General features: G+C 43.3%; 1 protein-coding gene across 3 annotated transcripts in view; it reads right to left on the reverse strand.

The window, feature by feature from the left end:
- LOC126297533 (monocarboxylate transporter 3) overlaps nt 1–23,995 on the reverse strand; it is a 772,480-nt gene that overhangs the window by 15,536 nt on the left and 732,949 nt on the right. For all 3 annotated transcript variants that reach the window (XM_049988443.1, XM_049988442.1, XM_049988444.1), the window contains exons 5-6: nt 12,640–13,353; nt 7,230–7,458 (exon numbers count right to left, since the gene is read on the reverse strand). In XM_049988443.1, coding sequence (XP_049844400.1) covers nt 7,230–7,458; nt 12,640–13,353 — 943 coding nt within the window. The remainder of the gene's footprint in view (nt 1–7,229; nt 7,459–12,639; nt 13,354–23,995) is intronic.

The following is a 23,995-nucleotide window of genomic DNA, read 5'->3' on the forward strand; positions in this document are numbered from 1 at the left end:
TGTTAATACTGAATAGGATATAAAATCTGTTAAATCTGAGCTCAAGAGGGTGTTCGATAAGCCAAAAATTGATTATTTTAGGACACTCCTCAGAGACATTCACTGGACTGATGTTTACAGTGCTCATGGCATGAATGAAAAATATAACACTTTTCCTACTAAAGTGCTTACCTTATTCGAACACTGTATTCCCCCAAAACTTACCGAGGTTAGAGCAAAGTCTACAAAGAAGCCATGTATTACTCAAGGAATAGGGGTATCTTGTAAAACAAAAAGAAAACTCTATCTGTCAATCTGAAACAGTTCTGATGTTGATGCTATAGCACATTACAAGAAACAATGAAAAATATTAAAGACTGTAATACAGACGTCAAAGCAAATATATTACAAGGAAAAGATAGTCATATGAGATAACAAAATAAAGACAATATGGGATATAGTGAAGGAGGAGGCCTGTAGAACCAGACATGAAGAGGCACAAATACCATTATGAGTAAATGATACATTGGTGACAGATGTGTATAGTGTTGCACAATTTTTAACAAACATTTTATAACTGTTACTGAAAAGATGGGGTTGTCAGGTTTGGTAGATGCTGCTATGGAATACCTCAGACATCTACATCTACATCTACATGTACATCTACATACATACTCCGCAAACCACCTGACGGTGTGTGGCGGAGGGTACCCTGAGTACCTCTATCGGTTCTCCCTTCTATTCCAGTCTCGTATTGTACGTGGAAAGAAGGATTGTTGGTATGCTTCTGTGTGGGCTCTAATATCTCTGATTTTATCCTCATGGTCTCTTCGCGAGATATACGTAGGAGGGAGCAATATACTGCTTGACTCTTCGGTGAAGGTATGTTCTCAGAGCTTTAACAAAAGCCCGTACCGAGCTACTGAGTGTCTCTCCTGCAGAGTCTTCCACTGGAGTTTATCTATCATCTCCGTAATGCTTTCGCGATTACTAAATGATCCTGTAACGAAGTGCGCTGCTCTCCGTTGGGTCTTCTCTATCTCTTCTATCAACCCTGTCTGGTGTGGATCCCACACTTCTGAGCAGTACTCAAGCAGTGGGCGAACAAGCGTACTGTAACCTACTTCCTTTGTTGTCGGATTCCATTTCCTTAGGATTCTTCCAATGAATCTCAGTCTGGCATCTGCTTTACCGACGATCAACTTTATATGATCATTCCAGACCAGACAATTCAAGTAACTTCCATAACATGAATTTGAACCTCACTACCCCAACAGAAATAATGTTCATCATAAAATCTTTAAAATCAAAAACATCTAGTGGGTATGATGAAATATCAACAAAGTTCATTAAAGAATGTGATTCTGAGCTAAGTAACATATTAAGCTATCTGTGTAGCCAGTCATTTACCAGTGGAATATTTCCTCAATGGTTGAAATATGTTGAAGTTAAGCCACTGTTTAAGAAGGGAAATAAAGAAAGAGCAACAAATTTCTGTCCAGTTTCACTGTTGCCAGCATTCTCCAAAATTTTTAGAAAAAGTAAAGTACAGTCAGCTTTATAACCATCTTATCTCAAATAACATACTGTCAAAGTCACAGTTTGGATTTCTAAAAGGTTCTGATATTGAGAAGGCTATCTACACTTACAGTGAAAATGTGCTTAGTTCAGTAGACAAAAAATGGCAGGCAACTGGTATATTTTGTGATCTGTCAAAGGCATTTGGCTGTGTAAATCACAATATCCTTTTAAGTAAATTAGAATATTATAGTGTAACAGAAAATGCTGCAAAATGGTTCAAATTTTATATCTCTGGCAGGAAACAAAGGGTGTTATTAGGAAAGAGACATGTATCAAGCTATCAGGCATCATCCAACTGGGAAAGTGGACAGTGTTAAATTATTGGGGTTACAGCTTGATAACAAATTCAATTGGGAGGAGCACACCACAGAACTGCTCAATTGTCTTAACAAATCTCTGTTTGCAATGCGAATTTTGTCAGACATAGGGGATATAAAAATGAAAAAGCTGGCATACTACGCTTACTTTCATTCCATAATGTCATATGGGATTATTTTTTGGGGTAATTCATCAAGCCAAGCTTAAGTTTTCTGGGCACAAAAATGTGCAGTAAGAGTTATATGTGCTGTGAACTCAAGAACATCCTGCAGAAGCCTGTTTAGGGAATTAGGGATACTAACTACTGCTTCCCAATATATTTATCCCTTAATGAAATTTGTCATTAAAAATAGGTCACTTTTTCAAACCAACAGCTCAATTCATGGAATAAATACTAGAAATAAGAATAATCTTCACAAGGATTTAAAGTCACTTAGTCTTGTACAAAAAGGTGTGCATTATTCAGGAACACACATTTTCAATAACTTGCCAGCAGCCATAAAAAGCTTAACAACCAATGAATTTCACTTTAAGAGAAGCCTAAAGGATTTATTGGTGGCCAACTCCTTCTACTCCATTGACGAATTTCTCAATAAAATATAACTTCTGCCCAATTTCTGTGCAGTAATGTGTTCATTGTAAATATGTGTGTGTGTGTGTGTGTGTGTGTGTGTGTGTGTGTGTGTGTGTGTGTGTGTGTGTGTGTGTGTGTAAGTACAATCTAACTTCTGCACCATTTCAGTGGAGCAATGTGTTCATTATAAATAAGTATTATAGTAGTTGTATTACATGTTTATTACCTTATAAATAAATAAATAAAATTTTTTATTTTAAATTCAGTGCATTAGTATTGGTAAAATGACTCTTTTATATAGTGTTCATTAAAAAATGATGATCATTCCACTTGGGACCTGTGGAATCGTACATTAGCTTATTTGTTTTAGTTGTAAATATTTGTCATGTATTGTTGTTTTTCTGACATGTTCCACATCCTGGAGGACCTCCTCACTACGGATCAATTGGAATGAAAGTAAAACTGATCTAATCAGACATGTCATTTGCTCAGCTTTGTAGGTTCATTGAGCCATGTCGCATAACTATAGTCAGGAAATGGGCTTTCTGCAGCAAGACAAGTATCTACCACAGGGGCAGTGTGACAATGTCTGGAGCACCACACATTAACAACATGGCAACCATTGGGACAGTTTTACTTGCCTTGGCACTAGAGATAGTCAAACTGACACTGACGTGCTGAATGGCAGCACAAGACACAGGAGTGTCATATATTGCCTTTTCATATGAGCTCCTCCAGCACTACTATAGATGTATATGTTTGTGGAAGCTCTGGGAATGAATGTTGTCTGTCTGCATTCAACATTGTCATATAGACCCAGTACCTGGCATGATGAAAGTCATTAGGTTCACTACAGGACCATCTGCGGGGGTAATTTGGGTCATACATGTTACATTTCTAAGATGTGATGGCTGGTGTGTATCATTTATATCTGCTGTGATGTCACATTCTAATAAGATAGCTCAAGATAGTAGGTTGCCCATGCTGTCTTGAGCTACTCCCACACATAGAGTGTTCAACTGTTAGCCTGACAAGCATATTCTCCAGATCTTTGATACAATATAAATATTTAACCATGGGTTGCCAAGAGACTGGCATGTCACTACTGACCAGTCACAAAAATTGATGAACTCTAGTATAGAGTCGAAACAGTGTTGTATATTATCTCACATCTGTCATCCCAGCTGAGTTGAACTATATGCACAGCTGGTTTAGAGACATTGTTAATGACAGGGGGAGAAGATCTGTGTACTAAATTTTGCAGCTTGTACTCTCGCACATCCCTTAAAAATTTAATCATGTGTTCTTTCCTACCATACAGTGTATGCACATTAAGTAAGATTATCTACCCATCCTAATATTGTAACCTTGATTGTCAACAGTGTAATTTTTTTGTTGAAACAAATTATGTTCTGTTATTATGTGTTACACCCTGCTTACAAATATTTCATGCAATTTTTGGCAATGCCAGTGTGATGGCATATACATTTTTTATACTGAATATTAATTCTGGTGTGTACAAAAATAGTAATTTTTATTTGCTAAAATTTGCTCTTTTTTAATTTTTGGTTTATCATTTATCTGTAGAACTATTTCCATATTTTACACAAGTCTGCTAATACTGACATGTCTAATATCATTGTAAAATATGATTCAATGGGGAATAAACCTGCTACTATTATAATATCAGCTCCTACATAAACCTTATTTGAGTTCTAATAAAATAAAATCATACATATTATGAGTCAAATAAGTTTTATATTCTTCCAAAATGTACTTTCCAAATTTTCCCCTTGACTGTTAAAACTGCAGTTTTCAATATTAATAGTGCTTCACCATCACTTCTTTGTTTTAACATATCCTTTCTCTCATGTACGAGCATTGTGTAAATAAAATACAATAAGCAAATAAAAATCAGTTGAAAATAGCTAATGACTATCCTCTAGAATATGCTATCTTTTCCTTTACACCAAATCCTTCCTGTCTATGTTCAATTTCATTCTTAATTCCTCAATCTCTTTTTGATTCACTCTCTGATGGCTTTTCAGTTTGTGTAATTATTTTAGTGAAAAATCAAATGAAAACATGTGCAAGGTCAATGTGAAAAAAATTGAATTAACCATAAGGTACATATTATTAAATATTTTCAGGCAAAAAAATACACAAACTGTACTGAAAACTTATGGATATATGACTTTTAGCATGACTACCTACACTATAGAATGATCCCGATATTATTTCATTTAATTTTTTTTTCGTTAGTTACAGCTGATATGCAGTTCTCTTGTACTTATGTGTCCATAATTACATGACAGTGCAGGTACATATGTATTTGGTAGTATGCCAACACAGTTTGAAAATTATTAGAAGAGAAATTAGGTAAACACTATGGTAACAATGTTTCTCATGGTTAGAGCTTTTATTCCCAGAAGGAGACTACTAAGTGAAATTTAGTATACCGTAAAACAGCAGCCAAGTCTGTGTCATGAACTCATACTGTTCCCTGAGTATTCTCAGTTTCCTTAAAAACAATGGATCACATACATACACCACTCTGCAACAGTTTATCTGCTAGTTCTTACACTCTAAAAGGAACAGTAGTCCCTGAACTAAACAAATAAATAAATGATTCACTGGGTGTTTTAGTCTTTAAAATACATTAAACTACCATTCCTTTGTTCCTTTTTTTAAATCCCTCAATAAAGTCCATGTAATCCAAATGCACATTTACGTTTGTATTCTTATGTAAAGAAGGAAAGAAGATGCTATAAATGATTTCTGTCAGTGAGTGTGGTTGTTCAAGAACCTGACAGGTAAATGAAAATCATTTCATGAATTCTATTGGTTGCCACTAGACTCAGTTTCATTAATACACTGATGGAAAAGATCGAAACATCAAAAAGTAATTAATGTAGAGTAATGAAATTTCAGGAACGCATTTGTCTAGGTAACATATTTAAGTGACTACCATTGCAAGATCTCAGGTTAATGTAGTGTGAGGTAAACCTTTGCAACTGTGAAATGCTTGTGCATTAATAACTAGTTTAACCACCAGCATGTCGAATGCAAACCTGGAGATATGCATGTATTGTGTTTTATGGGTGCTGGATGTCAGCTTGTGAGATGGAGATCCATGCCTATTGCACTTGGTCGGTCAATACACGTACACTTAATGCTGGTTATGGATGATGCTGGAGTTGTTCTCCAATGATGCCCACATGTGCTCAATTGGAGACAAATCTGGTGATCGTGCAGGCCGTATTGACATTTTGTAGACAATGATGAGTTACAACACCAGTATGTAGGCAAACGTTATCCTGTTAGAAAATGCTCCCTGGAATGCAGTTCATGAATGGCAGCACAACAGGTCAAATCACCAGACTGACATATAAATTTGCAGTCAGGAGTCACGGAATAAACATTTATAAAAAAAATACATCCCAGACTGTAACTCTTGGTGTAGGTCCAATGTACTCGTATTGAGCAATCAGACAGGTTGGTTGCAGACTCTCAGCTGGGCTCCTACTAACAACACATGGCCATTACTAGCACTGAAGCAGAACCAGCTTTCATAATAAAACATAACAGATCTCCACTATGCCCTCCAATGAGCTCCCACTTGACACCGCTGAAGTCACAAATGGTGGTCGTTTGGGGTCAGTGGAATGCATGCATCTGGCTCAGAGGTTTCTTTGAAGTAACCAATTTTCAACAGTTCACTGTGACACTGTGGTGGCAACTGCTGCTCGAATTGCAACTGCAGATGCAGTACAATGCACCAGAGCCATATGTGAAACTCAATGGCCTTCCCTCTCAGTCGTGCCATGTGGCTGTCTGAAGCCACATCCTAAGTGAAAGGTAACTAACGCTCAGGACTGTTACAGTGTGTATTTAAAGCAAAGCTGATTTGCGTCTTCACAGTGGCACTACAAGTGCCACAGACATTGTCTGTCAAATGTAGAATCACACCTACCAGCTCTTATTTATGTTGCACAACTTCTTCTTGGTGTTGCAATTCTTTTCCAAGAGTGTAAATTAACACAGAAATTCCTAGTTCCTCTACTAGCTTACCGAGCCTCTAAGTAAGTCTGTGTACTTTCTGACAGATGAGGTATCGGGTTTACCATCATTTGATTCTTATCCCAAGAGCTTAAGTGTGCAAGGTGTTGTCAAGAAGTAGTTTCACAATGGCTGCAACAGTTCAAGCTTTATTTTGGATGTTTGATATCAGGTAAGATAAACAAGTAACTGAACTTTCCAACTTCACTAAAACATGATCATCTAAGAAATCTCTAAAGTTACGTTTCTACTTTGTATATAGCTGGTGTTTGTGAATGTGAGTTTAAATAAGTGTATTAAGTAACAATTCTGATCTACAGTTTTTAGTGAAACCTATGGTACCACTTGTGGCATGCCAACAGGTAGTCTCAAAATTAAAAACAATTTACATATATTATAACAACAAAAATAATAAATTATTGATAATATAATGTAAATGGACAGATAAAAAATCTGCTCACCAAAGAGTGTCAGGGGAACACATACACAAAAATAGTCAATGTTTACAAGCGTTCGGAGCCAGTGGCTCCTTCTTCTGGCAGAAGAGTTCAAGGGGAAGGAAGAGGGGTGAAGGAAAAGGACTGGAGAGGTTAAGGGAAAGGTGTACGGTTCAGAAAAATCACCCAGAACCCTGGGTCAGGGGGACTTACTGGACAGGATGAGAAGGAAAGGCTGTTTTACATATATTGACACAGAAACAGAAAATAGCAATACTTACTTCCTCCTCCCTCTCCCTCGATGTCGATTTGATCCTGAGGATATTTGGGCAGTGAAATTACACTTTGCCTGTAGCTTGTTAATGATTTCTGACTCTTGTATTCAGGAAGATTTATTACAGAACCTGAGTAGAATATATCCTTTCGAGACAGTGGCCTCACTATTTCACGTTTTTCTCGGGGAATGCTTGATTTCGATGTTGTAAAGCATATGCTCTCATTTTCTCCTATCTGAAAACGAAATGGAAGTTTGAGACAAAGAACATTTTACCAATTGCAATATCTATTCTATAATGGGAAAGAACAGTATTTTTATCTTATTTTTACCCTAAGTTCATTCATATTTCCCAATCAAAATATTATTTTCAAAATATTTCCTTCAGTGATTTTACCAATACTATAAAGCAAAAAGCACCACAAAGACAAATGAGTAGTATGGAAACCTACAGAAAATTTTCAGTAAAAATTTTATTTACCATTCAGATATTGAATTTTCTTCACTAGAGCTGATTATGAAATGCAATGAATTAAATGCACTGACATGAAATGAATTGACTGAATGAGTACAATGAATAAAGATGCATTGACATAAAGTGATATCAGTGTAAGCCACTTGGATAGTACTGAACTTGTGTTACAGTGAACATGTAGCAACAACAGAAAATTTGTGCCAGGCTGGGATTTGAACACAGATTCCCACATACCCTGTGGAAGGACCTCTGGCAGTAGTGTTCAGAAATCATAGATGGGAGCATCAGTGACAAAAAAAGTTTAAGACAGGCCTGGAAGTATGCACACACTGTTAAAAGTATGGACAAATCACTATTATCTACAACACTTGTGAACAAGCCACTCATGTCATCAACATAAATAACACTTGTTCATTTCTTGTAGTACAGATAACTTTAAGAATAACATATATTCTGTGTTAGTTGTTGCACTTCTACTATTTAATTTCCCAAACTTGTATCTAAAACTCGTTGAAATAGTGCACCAACATAGCATAGTGAAAATGTTGTGCAACAAGAACGTAAAATTAATTTATTTTGTTTTTTAAAAAAATCTGTTCCCTTCTGGATACAAAATTGTACACTTATATCATCACTTATTTTATCTATTTAATGTAATATATCTGAAGGATGATGGTAAGCTTTGTATCAATATTTGTTCAACAGACTAGCACATTATATTACAGCACAATAAAACACTGCCAGAAAAAAAATACGACTAATGGTTAGGTGACTAAGAGTGAGAAACAGAAAATCTGATTTGAGTTTTAATTTGGCACAAATTATCAATTGTAACTGTGTTGGGTCTGTTCATTGATTATACTTGTATACTTGAAAGACCAGAGTAATAAAATTTTGGTCTGTGTCTCCAATTTTAACTTGACATACACAAAGGCGGGCTTACGAGAGCTGCAAACGATAGCCCACACCCTGGCATCAGCTCCAGGGGACGCTGAAGGCTGAGCGGATTATCTGCCAGTGAGTCATCATCTCCATCAGCTCCAGGGGACACTGAAGGCTGAGCGGATTATCTGCCATTGAGTCAATCATTAATTTGTTCTCAAAGCTACTATGTCACTAATTTTATTTTTCAGGTAAACATGGGTGACAGATTTGTTTCATATGGTTAACAGGATTCTGGACACTTGACTCAGATGTGTAATTAGGCCACGCTTGGAGCTGATTTGACAATAGTACCATTTTCAAGGAATTTACGAGTATTGAAGCCCAGAAAGCAGATATACTGTGAATATTTATCCTAATTTTAAATTTAAATAACAGTATTTGTTGTTGTATTCAGTCTGAAGACTGATCTGATCAGCTCTCAATGTTACTCTATCCTGTGCAAGCCTCCACATGTATGAGTAACAGCTGCTTCTGATTGTGCTTGCTCATTCATCTCTTGGTCGCCCTCTACGATTTTTATCCCCCCTCCTGCACACACACTTCCCTCCACTATTAAATTGGCCTTGATGTCCCAGAATATGTCCTGCCAACCAATCCCTTCTGCTAGTCAGATTGTGTGACAAATTTCTTTTCTCCCCAATTCTGTTCAGTACCTCCTCATTAGTTACATCATATAGCCATGTAATCTTCAGAATTCTACTGTAGCACCACATTTCTAAGGCTTCTATTCTCTTCTTGTCTACACTGTGTTTCATCCATGTTTCACTTCCATACAAGGTTACACGCCATACAAATAATTTCAGACAAGACTTCCTGACAATTAAATCTATACTCAATGTTAACAAGTTTCTCTTCTTCAGAGACGCTTGTCTTGCCATCATCAGTGTACCTTTTACATCCACTGTACTTCGAGCATCGTCAGTTATTTTGCTGCCCAAGTAGCAAAACTCATCTTCTACTGTGTTTCATTTCCTATCTAATTCCCTCAGCATCGCCTGATTTAACTTGACAACATTCCAGTGTCCTTGTTTTGCTTTTGTTGACGATCATCTTATACCCTCCTTTCACGACACTGTCCATTCTGTTCAACTGCTCTTTCAAGTCCTTTGCTGTCTCTGATGGACGTACAATGTCTTCGGCAAACCTCAAAGTTTCTATTTCTCCTCCTTTGACTTTAATTCCTAATCCATATTTGTCTTTTGTTTCTATTACTGCTTGCTCAACTGTTTTTAGTGTTGTCTGAGTGTGTGTGATATCCATCCAGGTAGTCGTATGTCTTAAAACACGATACCAGGATGGGGAGATGTCCTGGACCCAGATCAAATCTGCCCGGCAGATTGATGGTGAGTGGTTGGTGTGCCGCCCAGTCTGGGTGTGGTTTTTATGTAGCTTACCACATCCACCTATGTGAATACCAGGCTGGTACCCAAGTCCTGCCTTTGTAATTATTTAGAAAACTTTTGCTCACTTCAGCATGCAGACTGTTGGAGTATATATATTTCGACCTAGGTGTTAATGGGATGGTGGCAGGAAGAGCATCTGGCCACTCCTAAAATGAACTGTGTCACATGCGTACATAACCGTGCTGACCCTGTGCTGATGTGGGGCAAAGACTCAAGAAAAAGAATAACGAGTGTGTGTGATAATCGCTGAAGATTCTACAGAACACGTTTTTGTGTAAGTCCTAAAACAAGATTAATTTACCAGTAAATTACAAATACTATGGGTAGTCAACCCGACTTCAATTCAATAAGTACACGCCTGACCTGACCCCTCACTATTTAGCTTGGCCCGTTGTGGACCCCAGCACACGAGCGGTAGAAAGTATGTCACGTCAACTGGATCTGCGGTGTTGGACAGAGAAGAAGACCTCAGTTACATCTGGTGCATGACACAATACGTGTCAGAAACACGAAGATCAATATGAACCTACACACGTCGGAGTGAAGGAGACCACATTTTCCGAGTCTGACACTGAGTGACAGAGATGATGCAGTGCTCAAGATACCTAGTCACGGACTGCGATCGGTGGATTTCCTCCCGTCGAGTGCAGATAAAGCGACGACAGAACGTATGCCTAGCATTATGTTACTAATTTTCTTTTCCTTGTCATTACTGCATACGTGTTTTGATTACTTTTAAAGATTGCATGTAGGCAGAGAGTATCTTTCTCTTCTCAGTCTTCTTCTTTCCTTCCAGCTATCTTTTCTCTTTCTTTGCATTACCTCAGTTTCGCAATTTCTTTTTCTTCTTTTTAAGAAGTTAGATAACAATGTGTTTTTGGTTTCGGAGCTATACAGAAAAATATTTAAAAACTAATGAAACAACTTCATTAATGCGCCAAACTGTAAAGACGACTGGAGTTGCTTGTATAGAGTGTTACAAAAAGGTACGGCCAGACTTTCAGGAAACGTTCCTCACACACAAATAAAGAAAAGATGTTATGTGGACATGTGTCCGGAAACGCTTAATTTCCATGTTAGAGCTCATTTTAGTTTCGTCAGTATGTCCTGTACTTCCTCGATTCATCGCCAGTTGGCCCAATTGAAGGAAGGTAATGTTGACTTCGGTGCTTGTGTTGACATGCGACTTATTGCTCTACAGTACTAGCATCAAGCACGTCAATACGTAGCATCAACAGGATAGTGTTCATCACGAACGTGGTTTTGCAGTCAGTGCAATGTTTACAAATGCGGAGTTGGCAGATGCCCATTTGATGCATGGATTAGCACGGGGCAATAGCCGTGGCGCGGTACGTTTGTATCGAGACAGATTTCCAGAACGAAGGTGTCCCGACAGGAAGACGTTCGAAGCAATTACTCGGCGTCTAAGGGAGCACGGAACATTCCAGCCTATGACTCGCGACTGGGGAAGACCTAGAACGACGAGGACACCTGCAATGGACGAGGCAATTCTTCGTGCAGTTGACGATAACCCTAATGTCAGCGTCAGAGAAGTTGCTGCTGTGCAAGGTAACGTTGACCACGTCACTGTATGGAGAGTGCAACGGGAAAACCAGTTGTTTCCGTACCATGTACAGCGTGTGCAGGCACTATCAGGAGCTGATTGGCCTCCACGGGTACACTTCTGCGAATGGTTCATCCAACAATGTGTCAATCCTCATTTGAGTGCAAATGTTCTCATTACGGATGAGGCTTCATTGCAACGTGATCAAATTGTAAATTTTCACAATCAACATGTGTGGGCTGACGAGAATCTGCACGCAATTGTGCAATCACGTCATCAACACAGATTTTCTGTGAACGTTTGAGCAGGCATTATGTTCTTCCACCTACGCTCGATGGAGCACGTTATCACAATTTCATACGGGATACTCTACCTGTGCTGCTAGAAAATGTGCCTTTACAAGTACGACACAACATGTGGTTCATGCACGATGGAGCTCCTGCACATTTCAGTCGAATTGTTCGTACACTTCTCAACAACAGATTCGGTGACCGATGGATCGGTAGAGGCGGACCAATTCCATGGCTTCCACGCTCTCCTGACCTCAACCCTCTCGACTTTCATTTATGGGGACATTTGAAAGCTCATGTCTACGCAACCCCGGTACCAAATGTAGAGACTCTTCGTGCTCGTATTGTGGTCGGCTGTGATACAATACTCCATTCTCCAGGGCTGCATCAGCGAATCAGGGATTCCATGCGACGGAGGGTGGATGCACGTATCCTCGCTAACGGAGGACATTTTGAACATTTCCTGTTACAAAGTGTTTGAAGTCACGCTGGTACGTTCTGTTGCTGTGTGTTTCCATTCCACGATTAATGTGATTTGAAGAGAAGTAATAAATTGAGCTCTAACGTGGAAAGTAAGCGTTTCCAGACACATGTCCATATAAGATATTTTCTTTCTTTGTGTGTGAGGAATGTTTCCTGAAAGTTTGGCTGTACCTTTTTTTAACACCCCATAGAGTGCACGTAATACGTACAAAACAGCGACTGAAAATATATACGTAATAAAACTATGATTTACTTACGTCTGTCTTGGACCACATTTCCTCGCAGTTGTTGTTGCGAGAGCCAGCCACGACGGACGAGTTGGAGAGGCGGAGATGTAAAGACTTTCGTATGTCCCCGTTGGAGCTGACGTTTCCTCTGGAGACCTTGATGGCGCCCAGGGTGGGCCTGTACCGCTCGCCGGCGCTCGTCTTGCGGATGCGGTCGAAGAAGGGCACGGAGCCGTTTTTGGGCAGCCCCTGGACGTGCGTGGTGAAGGCGGGCTGCGACGCGTTGCGCGGGATGGCGGGGCGCGCGTCGTCGCGCAGCGCCTTCTGGTCGCGCTCGGGCGACGCCTCGTCGGCCTGGCGGCGCCGCAGCTCGCCGCTGCCCGCGCTAGACGCGCCGCTCGAGCCGCTCTGCTCGGGCGCCTTCACCTCCGAGATGGTGGGCAGCGTCGGCACGGTGGGCACCGGCGTCAGTGGCGTCGCGCCGCCCGCCACCACGCCGCCGCCCGCCGCCGCCGCCGCCGCCAGCTGGTCCAGGTTGAAGCTGGAGTGCACGCCGGGGTCGATGTTGATGGGCATCTTGAGACGGCGCTCCATCGTGCCGTCCGGCAGCATCACCATGAAGTACGAGCCTCCGATCGAGCCGCGCTCCATCTGGAACCGCTTCTCTTCGGCCATCCGCTGCAGCAGCGGCTTGCAGCTCGGCACCTTCTGGTATTCCAGAGGCCTCATCATAGCACCGAACACCTGCGGTCGAGACGTGTCCGTTACAGGTACTTTGTATATTGTCGCTTAAGACTAGACTAAAAGACAATGTTTTGTTGACTCCGCAACTAGCAAAAATAATAATAATAATAATATTGGTTCAAATGGCTCTCAGCACTATGGCACTTAACATCTGAGGTCATCAGTCCCCTAGAACTTAGAACTACTTAAACTTAACTAACCTAAGGACATCACACACATCCGTGCTTGAGGCAGTGTTCGAACCTGCGACCGTAGCGGTCACGCGGTTCCAGACTGAAGCGCCTAGAACCGCACAGCCACACCGGCCGCCCGTACCTAGCAGAATCGATAGGACACATTTATTATCTTCGAGCTATAACTTATAGTTTAATCGCGAGGTAAGTTCGTTGACGTGCATTCTATTTGATTTCAAGATGTTGCTGATGGCATATGTGTTTACACTTAAATAATTAGTCACTGCACACTGAGGTGAGGAGAGTCACGGGGTAGCTGTTGTGTACGTAGTTCCGCACAGTCAGCGCGTACACAACTTTCCCACTAGAGCGCGCCCCTCTAAGCGCAACAGCGCAGGCGCAGTGCTCGTCCGTCTCCCCACTACGAGACGGCGCTGCCTTAGAGACGGACCAAATTCTGCTTCCCCCGATCCGCGTATTAATATGTAATGCAGCCAATGAGATTGCTGCTAACGTAGAACCTTTTCTCCTCGCAGATCACACGCACGCAGTGATACCTGAACGCGAGAGGTATTATAACGAGTGTACAGACTTCTGATTAGTCAGTCTGCATTATCCTGCATTTATTTGCAACTGTCTGTACCAGTCTATAGCCAAGTTTCAGTCTGCACCTAATAAGATTATCATATTCCTGTACATAGCCATGAAGAGAAATGTATAGACACGTTGTCAAGTATCAGAGATATGTGAGAATAAGATTAACGTACCAAGACCGAAGGAGCTTCAGATTGTCAATTGTGAATAGCTTCCAGAATCAAGTTATGTAAGGTTTATGCTTGTTACTATTTTAAAAAATATGTGTGAAAATTAATCAGGTTCTGTTTAAAGTTGGTCACCGTCAATCTGCTACTCTAGGCGTGCAAGTGGCATTTCTATCGTCTGACCTAACGGCAGAAGATAAACACGCCACGATAAGACCACATGACATATTGCTGACACTCGCCTACTTCGTTAGAGCGACAAGTCAAATAAGCTGATGGTGTGTACCGAGGGTCTTACAGTACGGACACCACAGTAGCGATATGCACATATGCAGATGGCGATAGTGTCGTGTACATGGGGTATAAAAGGACAGTGGATTGGCGAAGCTGTCATTTGTATTCAAGTAATTCTTTGAAAAGGTTTCCGACGCGATTATGGCCGCACGACTGGAATTAAGAAAAAATGGGTAAAATGGGTCTGAACGCTATGGGAGGTCATCAGTCCCCTAGAACTTAGAACTACTTAAACCTAACTAACCTAAGGACATCACACACATCCGTCCATGAGGCAGGATTCGAACCTGCGACCGTAGCGCTCGCGCGGTTCCAGACTGAAGCGCCTACAACTGCTCGGCTACACCGGCCAACCGGAAATTAACAGACTGTGGATGCTGAATGGTAGTTGGAGCTAGACACGTGGGACATTCCATTTCGGAAATCGTTAGGGAATTCAATATTTCGGGCTTCACACTGTCAAGAGTGTGCCGAAAACACGAAATTTCAGTCATTACCTCTCACCATGGACAGGGAAATGGCCGACGGCCTTCACTTAACGACCGAGAGCAGCGGCGTTTGCGAAGAGTTGTCAGTGCTAACAGACAAGCAACACTACGTGAAACAACCACAGAAATAAATGTGGGACGTACGACGAACGTATCCTTTAGGACAGTGAGGCGAAGTTTTGTGTTAATGGGCTGTGTCAGCAGACGACCGACGCGAGTGCTTTTGCTAACAGCGTAACACCAGTTGCAGCGCTTGTCCTAAGCTCGTGACCGTATAGGTTGGACCCGAAATGAGTGCAAAACCGCCGCCTGGTGAAATGAGTCCCGATTTCAGTTTAAGAGCCGATGGTGGGCACTGAATGTGGTGCAGACCCCACGAAGCCACGGACCCAAGTTGTTGGCAAGCCACTGCACAAATTGGTGATGGCTCCATAATGGTGTGGCCTGTGTTTCCATGGAACAGAATGGAATGGACCACTGACTGTAAATGTCTATCTTCGGCAACTTGGAGACCATTTGCAGCCATTCGTGGGTTTCATTTTTATGGATGACAGTGTTCCATGTCACTGGGCCACAGCTGTTCACAATTGCTTTGGAGAACATTCTGGACAGTTTGAGCGAATGATTTGGCCACCCAGAGTACCCGACATGAATCCCACCGAACATTTAGGGGAAATAATCGAGAGGTCAGTTCGTGCACAGAATCCTGTATCGCCAACACTTTCGCCATTATGGACGACTATAAAGGCTACATGGCTCCACATTTCTGCAGCGAACTTCCAACGAATTGTTGAGTGCACGGCACGCCGTGTAGGTATACTACGCTGAGCAGAAAGAGGTCCGATACGATATTAGGAAGTGTCCCATGGCTTCCGTCACTTCAATGTGTTTTCATGTGTTATGTACGCTGGCACAGTGACAGAACTGGCATATGGATTGTACACTCCTGGAAATGGAAAAAAGAACACATTGACACCGGTGTGTCAGACCCACCATACTTGCTCCGGACACTGCGAGAGGGCTGTACAAGCAACGATCACACGCATGGCACAGAGGACACACCAGGAACCGCGGTGTTGGCCGTCGAATGGCGCTAGCTGCGCAGCATTTGTGCACCGCCGCCGTCAGTGTCAGCCAGTTTGCCGTGGCATACGGAGCTCCATCGCAGTCTTTAACACTGGTAGCATGCCGCGAAAGTGTGGACGTAAACCGTATGTGCAGTTGACGGACTTTGAGCGAGGGCGTATAGTGGGCATGCGGGAGGCCGGGTGGACGTACCGCCGAATTGCTCAACACGTGGGGCGTGAGGTCTCCACAGTACATCGATGTTGTCGCCAGTGGTCGGCGGAAGGTGCACGTGCCCGTCGACCTGGGACCGGACCGCAGCGACGCACGGATGCACGCCAAGACCGTAGGATCCTACGCAGTGCCGTAGGGGACCGCACCGCCACTTTCCAGCAAATTAGGGACACTGTTGCTCCTGGGGTATCTGCGAGAACCATTCGCAACCGTCTACATGAAGCTGGGCTACGGTCCCGCACACCGTTAGGCCGTCTTCCGCTCACGCCCCAACATCGTGCAGCCCCCCTCCAGTGGTGTCGCGACAGGCGTGAATGGAGGGACGAATGGAGACGTGTCGTCTTCAGCGATGAGAGTCGCTTCTGCCTTGGTGCCAATGATGGTCGTATGCGTGTTTGGCGCCGTGCAGGTGAGCGCCACAATCAGGACTGCATACGACCGAGGCACACAGGGCCAACACCTGGCATCATGGTGTGGGGAGCGATCTCCTACACTGGCCGTACACCTCTGGTGATCGTCGAGGGGACACTGAATAGTGCACGGTACATCCAAACCGTCATCGAACCCATCGTTCTACCATTCCTAGACCGACGAGGGAATTTGCTGTTCCAACAGGACAATGCGAGTCCGCATGTATCCCGTGCCACCCAACGTGCTCTAGAAGGTGTAAGTCAACTACCCTGGCCAGCAAGATCTCCGGATCTGTCCCCCATTGAGCATGTTTGGGACTGGATGAAGCGTCGTCTCACGCGGTCTGCACGTCCAGCACGAACGCTGGTCCAACTGAGGCGCCAGGTGGAAATGGCATGGCAAGCCGTTCCACAGGACTACATCCAGCACCTCTACGATCGTCTCCATGGGAGGATAGCAGCCTGCATTGCTGCGAAAGGTGGATATACACTGTACTAGTGCCGACATTGTGCATGCTCTGTTGCCTGTGTCTATGTGCCTGTGGTTGTGTCAGTGTGATCATGTGATGTATCTGACCCCAGGAATGTGTCAATAAAGTTTCCCCTTCCTGAGACAATGAATTCACGGTGTTCTTATTTCAATTTCCAGGAGTGTATTTTTCCACGTTTTACATATGGACTTCACAAATGGGACGATTGCGCCGTACTATGATGGTTGTGCTAAACTCGTTATGAAGGCCACCACACATCGCTTTCTGCTGCCGCGACTTTGCAAACACATCCCACCGTTCCTAAACCACCCACGCCATATCCTATCCCAACGTAGCTTCAACCGACTCCCTCTTTCAGACAATGAAATCCATCGCACCAACTGTAGCCCTTCCCCACGGTCATGCCTACCTACCAAACTCTTCCTCCCCTTCCGTCTTCACACTATCTACCCAAACACCTAGCTTCATTTCCATAGTTCCCAACCAACGGCCTGTATATTTACACCCACATTTCTCTCCCCTACAGAACACGCAACAGTGCTTCTCTTTCGGAAAACATTTTTCGCCTGTGCAAGTCTTCCATGTTTTTAATGAAAGAAGTTCTCCGTTTTAAAGGCCATCATCGTTATTTCGTAATACGGGAACGGAGTGATTTATCTCGCATCCAAAAGGTCATGATCGTTGGCTTTCGGTCAGAGGGTGGAAGCAGTTCCGAAACGGTTAAGTTCGTGATCTGTTCGCATGCCTCCGTGCTTAAAGTACACCGTTCATGGCTAACTGACGATATCCAAAACCGGCACCTTGGCAAGTGTGGTGCGCCGTGGGCTATAGATGAGAGGAGTGAACGACGGCTGCGGAGAGATGTAAGAGCGAAAATACGTGCAACTGCTGAGCAACTGACCGCCCAAACGAACCAAGGGGCTGCCAACAGTGTCTCAACAATCGTTTAGCGAACATCGCTGCAGGTGGCTGGTTCGTGTGTCCGTGATGACTGCCGATCATCTGCGACTAAGGCTGGAGTTTCCACGCCAGTAGCGCAACTGAACGTCCACAGAGCGGCGACAGGTGATGAATCGCAATTTATTCTCCATCGCACAGACGTATGTGCTTTGAAGAGCACCAGGATGAGTTTACCGTACCACGGCCACCAAACGCCCAGAATTGAAACCCAATGGAGAATCTGTGGGACCACCGCGGTCGGGCTGTTATCACCGTGGATCCTGAACCGAGAAAGCCAGCGCAGCTGTCCAGCCGGCCGGGCTGGCCGAGTGGTTCTAGGCGCTGCAGTCTGGAACAGCGCGACCGCTACGGTCGCAGGTTCGAATCCTGCCTCGGGCATGGATGTGTGTGATATCGTTAGGTTAGTTAGGTTTAAGTAGTTCTAAGTTCTAGGGGACTGATGACCTCACATGTTAAGTGCCATAGTGCTCAGAACCACGGCAGTGAGGTTGTCATGGCTCCAAATCCCTGTCGGTGCCTGCCACAGCCCCAGTGACTCTCTTCCTGCACGTCTCGCGCTGCAAAAGGCGGTTATTCAGGCCTTTGACAGGTGGACACATTAATATGACTGGACAATGTAAATGACCCGAGTGAATGGTGTCGGAGGGTTCGTGAGACTATTCGAGGGCGATGCTGTTGCCTTTAGGAAAAATGTAACGCCGTTAGACTGAAGCTAAATGCAGGAAGACCTGTGGAGGATCGCCAACTGGTGCAGGGACCAACAGTTGACCATCAAAGCAAAGATATGTCATGTGCTGTATGTAAACTGGCGGAGATACTCATTTTCGTTTGACTTCACTATTACAAATAAATCAATGGGGACAATAACTGCCGTAAGATATCGATGACTAAAAGTCCGGAACGGCCTAACGTGGAATGTCTACATAAAACTGGAAATGGGTGCAGCAGAAGCCAGACAGAGATAAGGTGGAAGAATACTAAGGACATGTAATACATACTCGAAAGAAGTAGCTTCTTAAACACTCATTCGACCATTTCCTGAATACTGATCGGTAGTTAAGGAACCTTGCCAGGTAGATATAATTAAAGAGATAGAGATGTTCCAAAAAAGAGCAGGGCGTTTTGTCACGGGTTCCTTTAGTAAGCACAAGAGCATTACGGAAATGCTCACTGAACTCCAGTGGCTTGACGCTCTAAGAGAGATGTTGTGCAACACGAAGATGTAGGCTGTTAAAATTCCGAGAGCGCCCGTTCCAAGATGAGCCAGGTAAGACATTATTTCATGCTTAATGAATAATATGAGAAATTAGAGCTCATACGGAGGCTTACCGACAGTAGTTCTTCCCGCGTACTGTTCGTGAATGGTCCAGGGAAAGGGGAAAGGAAAATGTTATCAGATATACCCTCCAATATGTACCATAAGTAATCTTGTGGAGTACAGACGTAGCTGTAAAACTGTCTTCAGTCCGAAAGCTTGCTCGAACATCACAGTATTTTATTAAACTGGTTTTCTTGGAGTCGGTTATTGTTTTGTCTTTCACTAGGTGCACTCATCGAATAATTATAACGTGTATTACAAATCATCGTGAAACTTGGCACTTTCCAGTAGTACATCTGTACGACGCGAGCATTGACAAAGGAGAAACTTAACGTTATGCGCTAGGAAAGGATACTGGGACCGACTGAGAATTAAACCTTCTCTATCTACTGACATACGCAGAAACGTAGCGCCACCTAGTCCAGCCGCTTAATAACTAGTCCGAAATCGAACTTAATGAATTATTCTCTTAAGTGTTCCTGCAACACGATGAAATGTTGAGTTAGGATTCCTCCGCTTTCTGCGTCATGGTGTCAAATGTGTTGTGTGCAATTTTTTTCCCTCAGTGTTCAGTGTAATGTGCATAAAATGTTCTCTGTGTTCGAGCCGCACCATTTGGACTCGATACTCGAGGTTTCGGAGGTCGAAGATATTCACCATCTCCTTCGTCAGAAAATGAGTAACTGCAGGGACCGATATATTTCACTTGATTACTAGTGAGAAGTGGTATGGCTTGTATTGGTGGAGTGAAATCACCTACTGCGAGACTTGGATGCTGAAATGCAGGAAGATTATAGCCACTACCTCTTAGAATTTACTAGTGTACATCCGAATTCCTGCTGCTTCTTTTATTGGAATCCCAGTAAGACGAAACATGAGATAAGATCTTCGCATCTTTAAAGGAGATCTGATGTTGAAAAAAAGATGAACTGGACGCTGGACTATACTCTCGTATACAGAAACTCAACACATACTACTATTTATTAAAATGGACGAAGTTTCCATCAGCCTACCCGGATGAATTCCGTTCAGAGTACTTCATTACACATAGCCCAAACCATTTCAGATCACAATAATTTGTAATCCGAACTAAAACATTTGAAGCTCGTACTCACAAAAGAACCTAAACAAACAGCACTAAATTACACCTGCATTTACCGGAAAAAAAGGCTCAAACCTCTTCAACTAAGGGTTAAAGCTAAGCCAACGAAATGCCTTCTGTTCGTTGGTGCAAACTCAACTAATATAGGACATAAACTAGATAAACATGATATCATACCAGCGTTCCGTACGCCGCGGGAAATTAAAGAAATGCAGCCTCAGTAAAACAACTGCCTTGTTTTGAGACAAACAGTGTTCACAACGTGCCAAGAGTTAATGGCGAAAATTACACATGTTCTCTGTGTGGTGTGTTTTGGGTTTTACGGTTTAGTTATCGCAAATTAAAAGCTTATTCACTGTTGTGAAGCTATTTTCGCAGAAACAAGGGTGACTGCGGCAACAAACCGAACAAATCATAATTACATTATTACTCTGTAACGATCAGCCAAAGAGGAGTGGGTCTCTTACGAGCATCAAAATACTCAGAAGGTATCCCTGAACAACCTCTGAAAGTTTTTCAGTGGAGTTTTCGTTCAGCGCTTGTAAGATACATCCATCAGTCTCTGTACTTGGTCACCTCGAGATGATGAAGATGGTGAATACTTTCGATAGCTCGAGTTTTAACTAAACGTGACGCGGGTTGAACAGCGTAAAAAATTGTATGTATGTTTGCCTACCTGAAAAACTCCAGTACTAGTGTAGCGTCGTGTTTGTTATGGTAAGGATAAAAGGAAGAGACAGAGTGAAATGTGGTATCCGTTTCTTGACTATCAGCAAAGGACCACAGTGGTAAGCTCTCCCACCCGATGTGGCTACCACAAATAAAACACTACCACTTTGTAGTAATGACCTCTGCTGTGCATCTGCTCTGTTATTAATTACAGAAAGTGTAAAAACGGTAAAAATACTGCTACTGGCAAGAGCGTATCCCGAGCTGACACTGACGAAGTTTCTTAGTACGAAGGTTACCCAGAAAGTAATGCACCGCATTTTTTTTCTTGAACAAATTTTTTATCGAACATAATGAGAATTACACATATGAAAGAATGGTGTTTTATCTACACACCCTATTTTTCCACGTAATCTCCATCCCGTCCTATGGCCTCCCTCCAGTGCGAAGCACGGGCGTGTATGCCCTGCCTGTACCAATACTTGTCCTGGCGACGGAGCCAGTGCTTCATTGTGTGACTCACCTTCTCATCATCCTCAAAATGTCTCCCACGAATGGCATCCTTTAATGACCCTAATAAGTGGGCGTCCAGGACGGAGGGGGGGACTACGCCAGGGCTGTAGGGTCGGTTGGGTTGTTTGGGGAAGGATACCAGACAGCGAGGTCATCGATCTCATTGGATTAGGGAAGCACGCGGAAGGAAGTCGGCCGTGCCCTTTCAAAGGAACCATGCCGGCATTTGCCTGGAACGATTTAGGGAAATCACGGAAAACCTATATCAGGATGGCCGGACGCGGGATTGAACCGTCGTCCTCCCGAATGCGAGTCCAGTGTGCTGTAGGGTGGATGGAGGGATGGGATAGCACTGTCCAACCCTGTTTTGAGATGTGTTCAGCAGCCTTCAGACTTGTGTGGGGCCGAGCGTTACCGTGCTTCAGCAAAACATCTCCTGGGTTGTTGTGGCGCCGAGGTCGCCGGAAATTTGTCTTGAGTTTTTTAACATGTGTTGGCATATGCTTCTGAACTAACGGTACCACCTTCACAGTCCCAGAACACAGTGATTATGACCTTTCTGGCGCAAGCAGTTGCTTTGAATGTTTTTCTTATGCGGGGAGCGGGAATGGCGGCATTCTATCGGCTGTCGTTTTGTTTGGGGCTCAACGCGATGAAACAGGTTTCACCACCTGTCACAATCTGGGACAAGAAGGCCTCCTCCTCAGCTTCAAAACGTTGCAACAAATCCAGACAAATGTTTTTTCTGTGCGATTTGTGAATCACCGTTAGACACCGCGGGACTCATCTTGCACACACTTTTGAATATCCAAGAGTGCGCGTAATTGCATCCACACATCCTTTGCTGATTGGCAGATGCAGTGCCAACTGCCGAATCGTAATGCGTCTGTCTACATCTACATTTGTACTCCGCAAGCCACCCAACGGTGTGTGTCCTCGCGAATGACGTCAGTTCGCTGCAACATGTCAGGTGTGACCACCGTGGATGGTCTCCCGACCGTGCAAATCGTGGAGCTCCGCCGAACCGCCTTCTGATGACCTCACCCTCCGTGCCCAGCGACTAACTGTACTAGTGTCGACAGCAGATGCTCAACAGACTTTGCACAAGCGTTTGTGAATTTTGCTCACAGTTTCTTTCTATGCAGTGAGAAATTCATTGACGGCACGTTGCTTGTAACTTACATCTTCTACAGACGCCATTTTGAATCTGTCCTGGAGCTACGTTATCTACCGGAAGTGACGGAAACTTGACGCGCTCACGCAGGAGACTTCAAATAATATACACGTAACGTTTCGCACTCGCAGCATTGTTTTCAGATCAGAAAAAATGCGGTGCATTATTTTCTGGGCAACCCTCGTAATAGTCATTCATATCAATATTATCATTACACTATACTATTGAATGCAACGTACTATATATTTTCTTATTTGTAAGCTCTGCACTAAGACGCGTGAAACTGTACACCTGAGTTTTATGGGGCAGTTAGTTGATGCACGCTCAGCTCGATTACGTACTGATATAAACGACCTACTGGCTAGTGTCACAAACTCCATGAGACTGTAGGCGGGTGATGAAGTTATACATAGAGAAGTCGCAACGCTTGGCAATTGTAACGAAATGCAGCAACGCATACGGAGTATTGACGCTTGGTGCAGGGACTGGCAATTTAGAAATTGCTAGAAACAAAAATAATGTATTTCCCTTAAGAATGCGGAAAGTAGTAGTAGGTTCTGAGCACTATGGGACTTAAGTTCTGAGGTCATCAGTCCCCTAGAACTTAGAACTACTTAAACCTAACTAACCTAAGGACACCACTCACATCCATGCCCGAGGCAGGAGTCGAACCTGCGACCGTAACGGTCACGCGGCTCCAGGCTTTAGCGCCTAGAACCGCTCGGCCACCCCGGCCGGTGAGAATGCGGAAAGATCCGTTGTCGTTTGATTACACGATGTTAAAAAAATACTGGAAACAGTCACATCCGTTAAATATCCGAGAGTATGCGTATGGAGCAATTTCAGACGGAAAGGACACACGATGCAAATCGCAGCAAAGGCCGACATAAGACTGAAATTCGTTGGAAGAATCCTGAGGATGTGAAGTCCTTCCACGAAACAGGTAGCGTACAAATCTCTTTCTACCGATTCCTGACTAGTGATCCTCAG

This window comes from Schistocerca gregaria, chromosome X (assembly GCF_023897955.1).
Source record: "Schistocerca gregaria isolate iqSchGreg1 chromosome X, iqSchGreg1.2, whole genome shotgun sequence".
Taxonomy (NCBI): domain Eukaryota; kingdom Metazoa; phylum Arthropoda; class Insecta; order Orthoptera; family Acrididae; genus Schistocerca; species Schistocerca gregaria.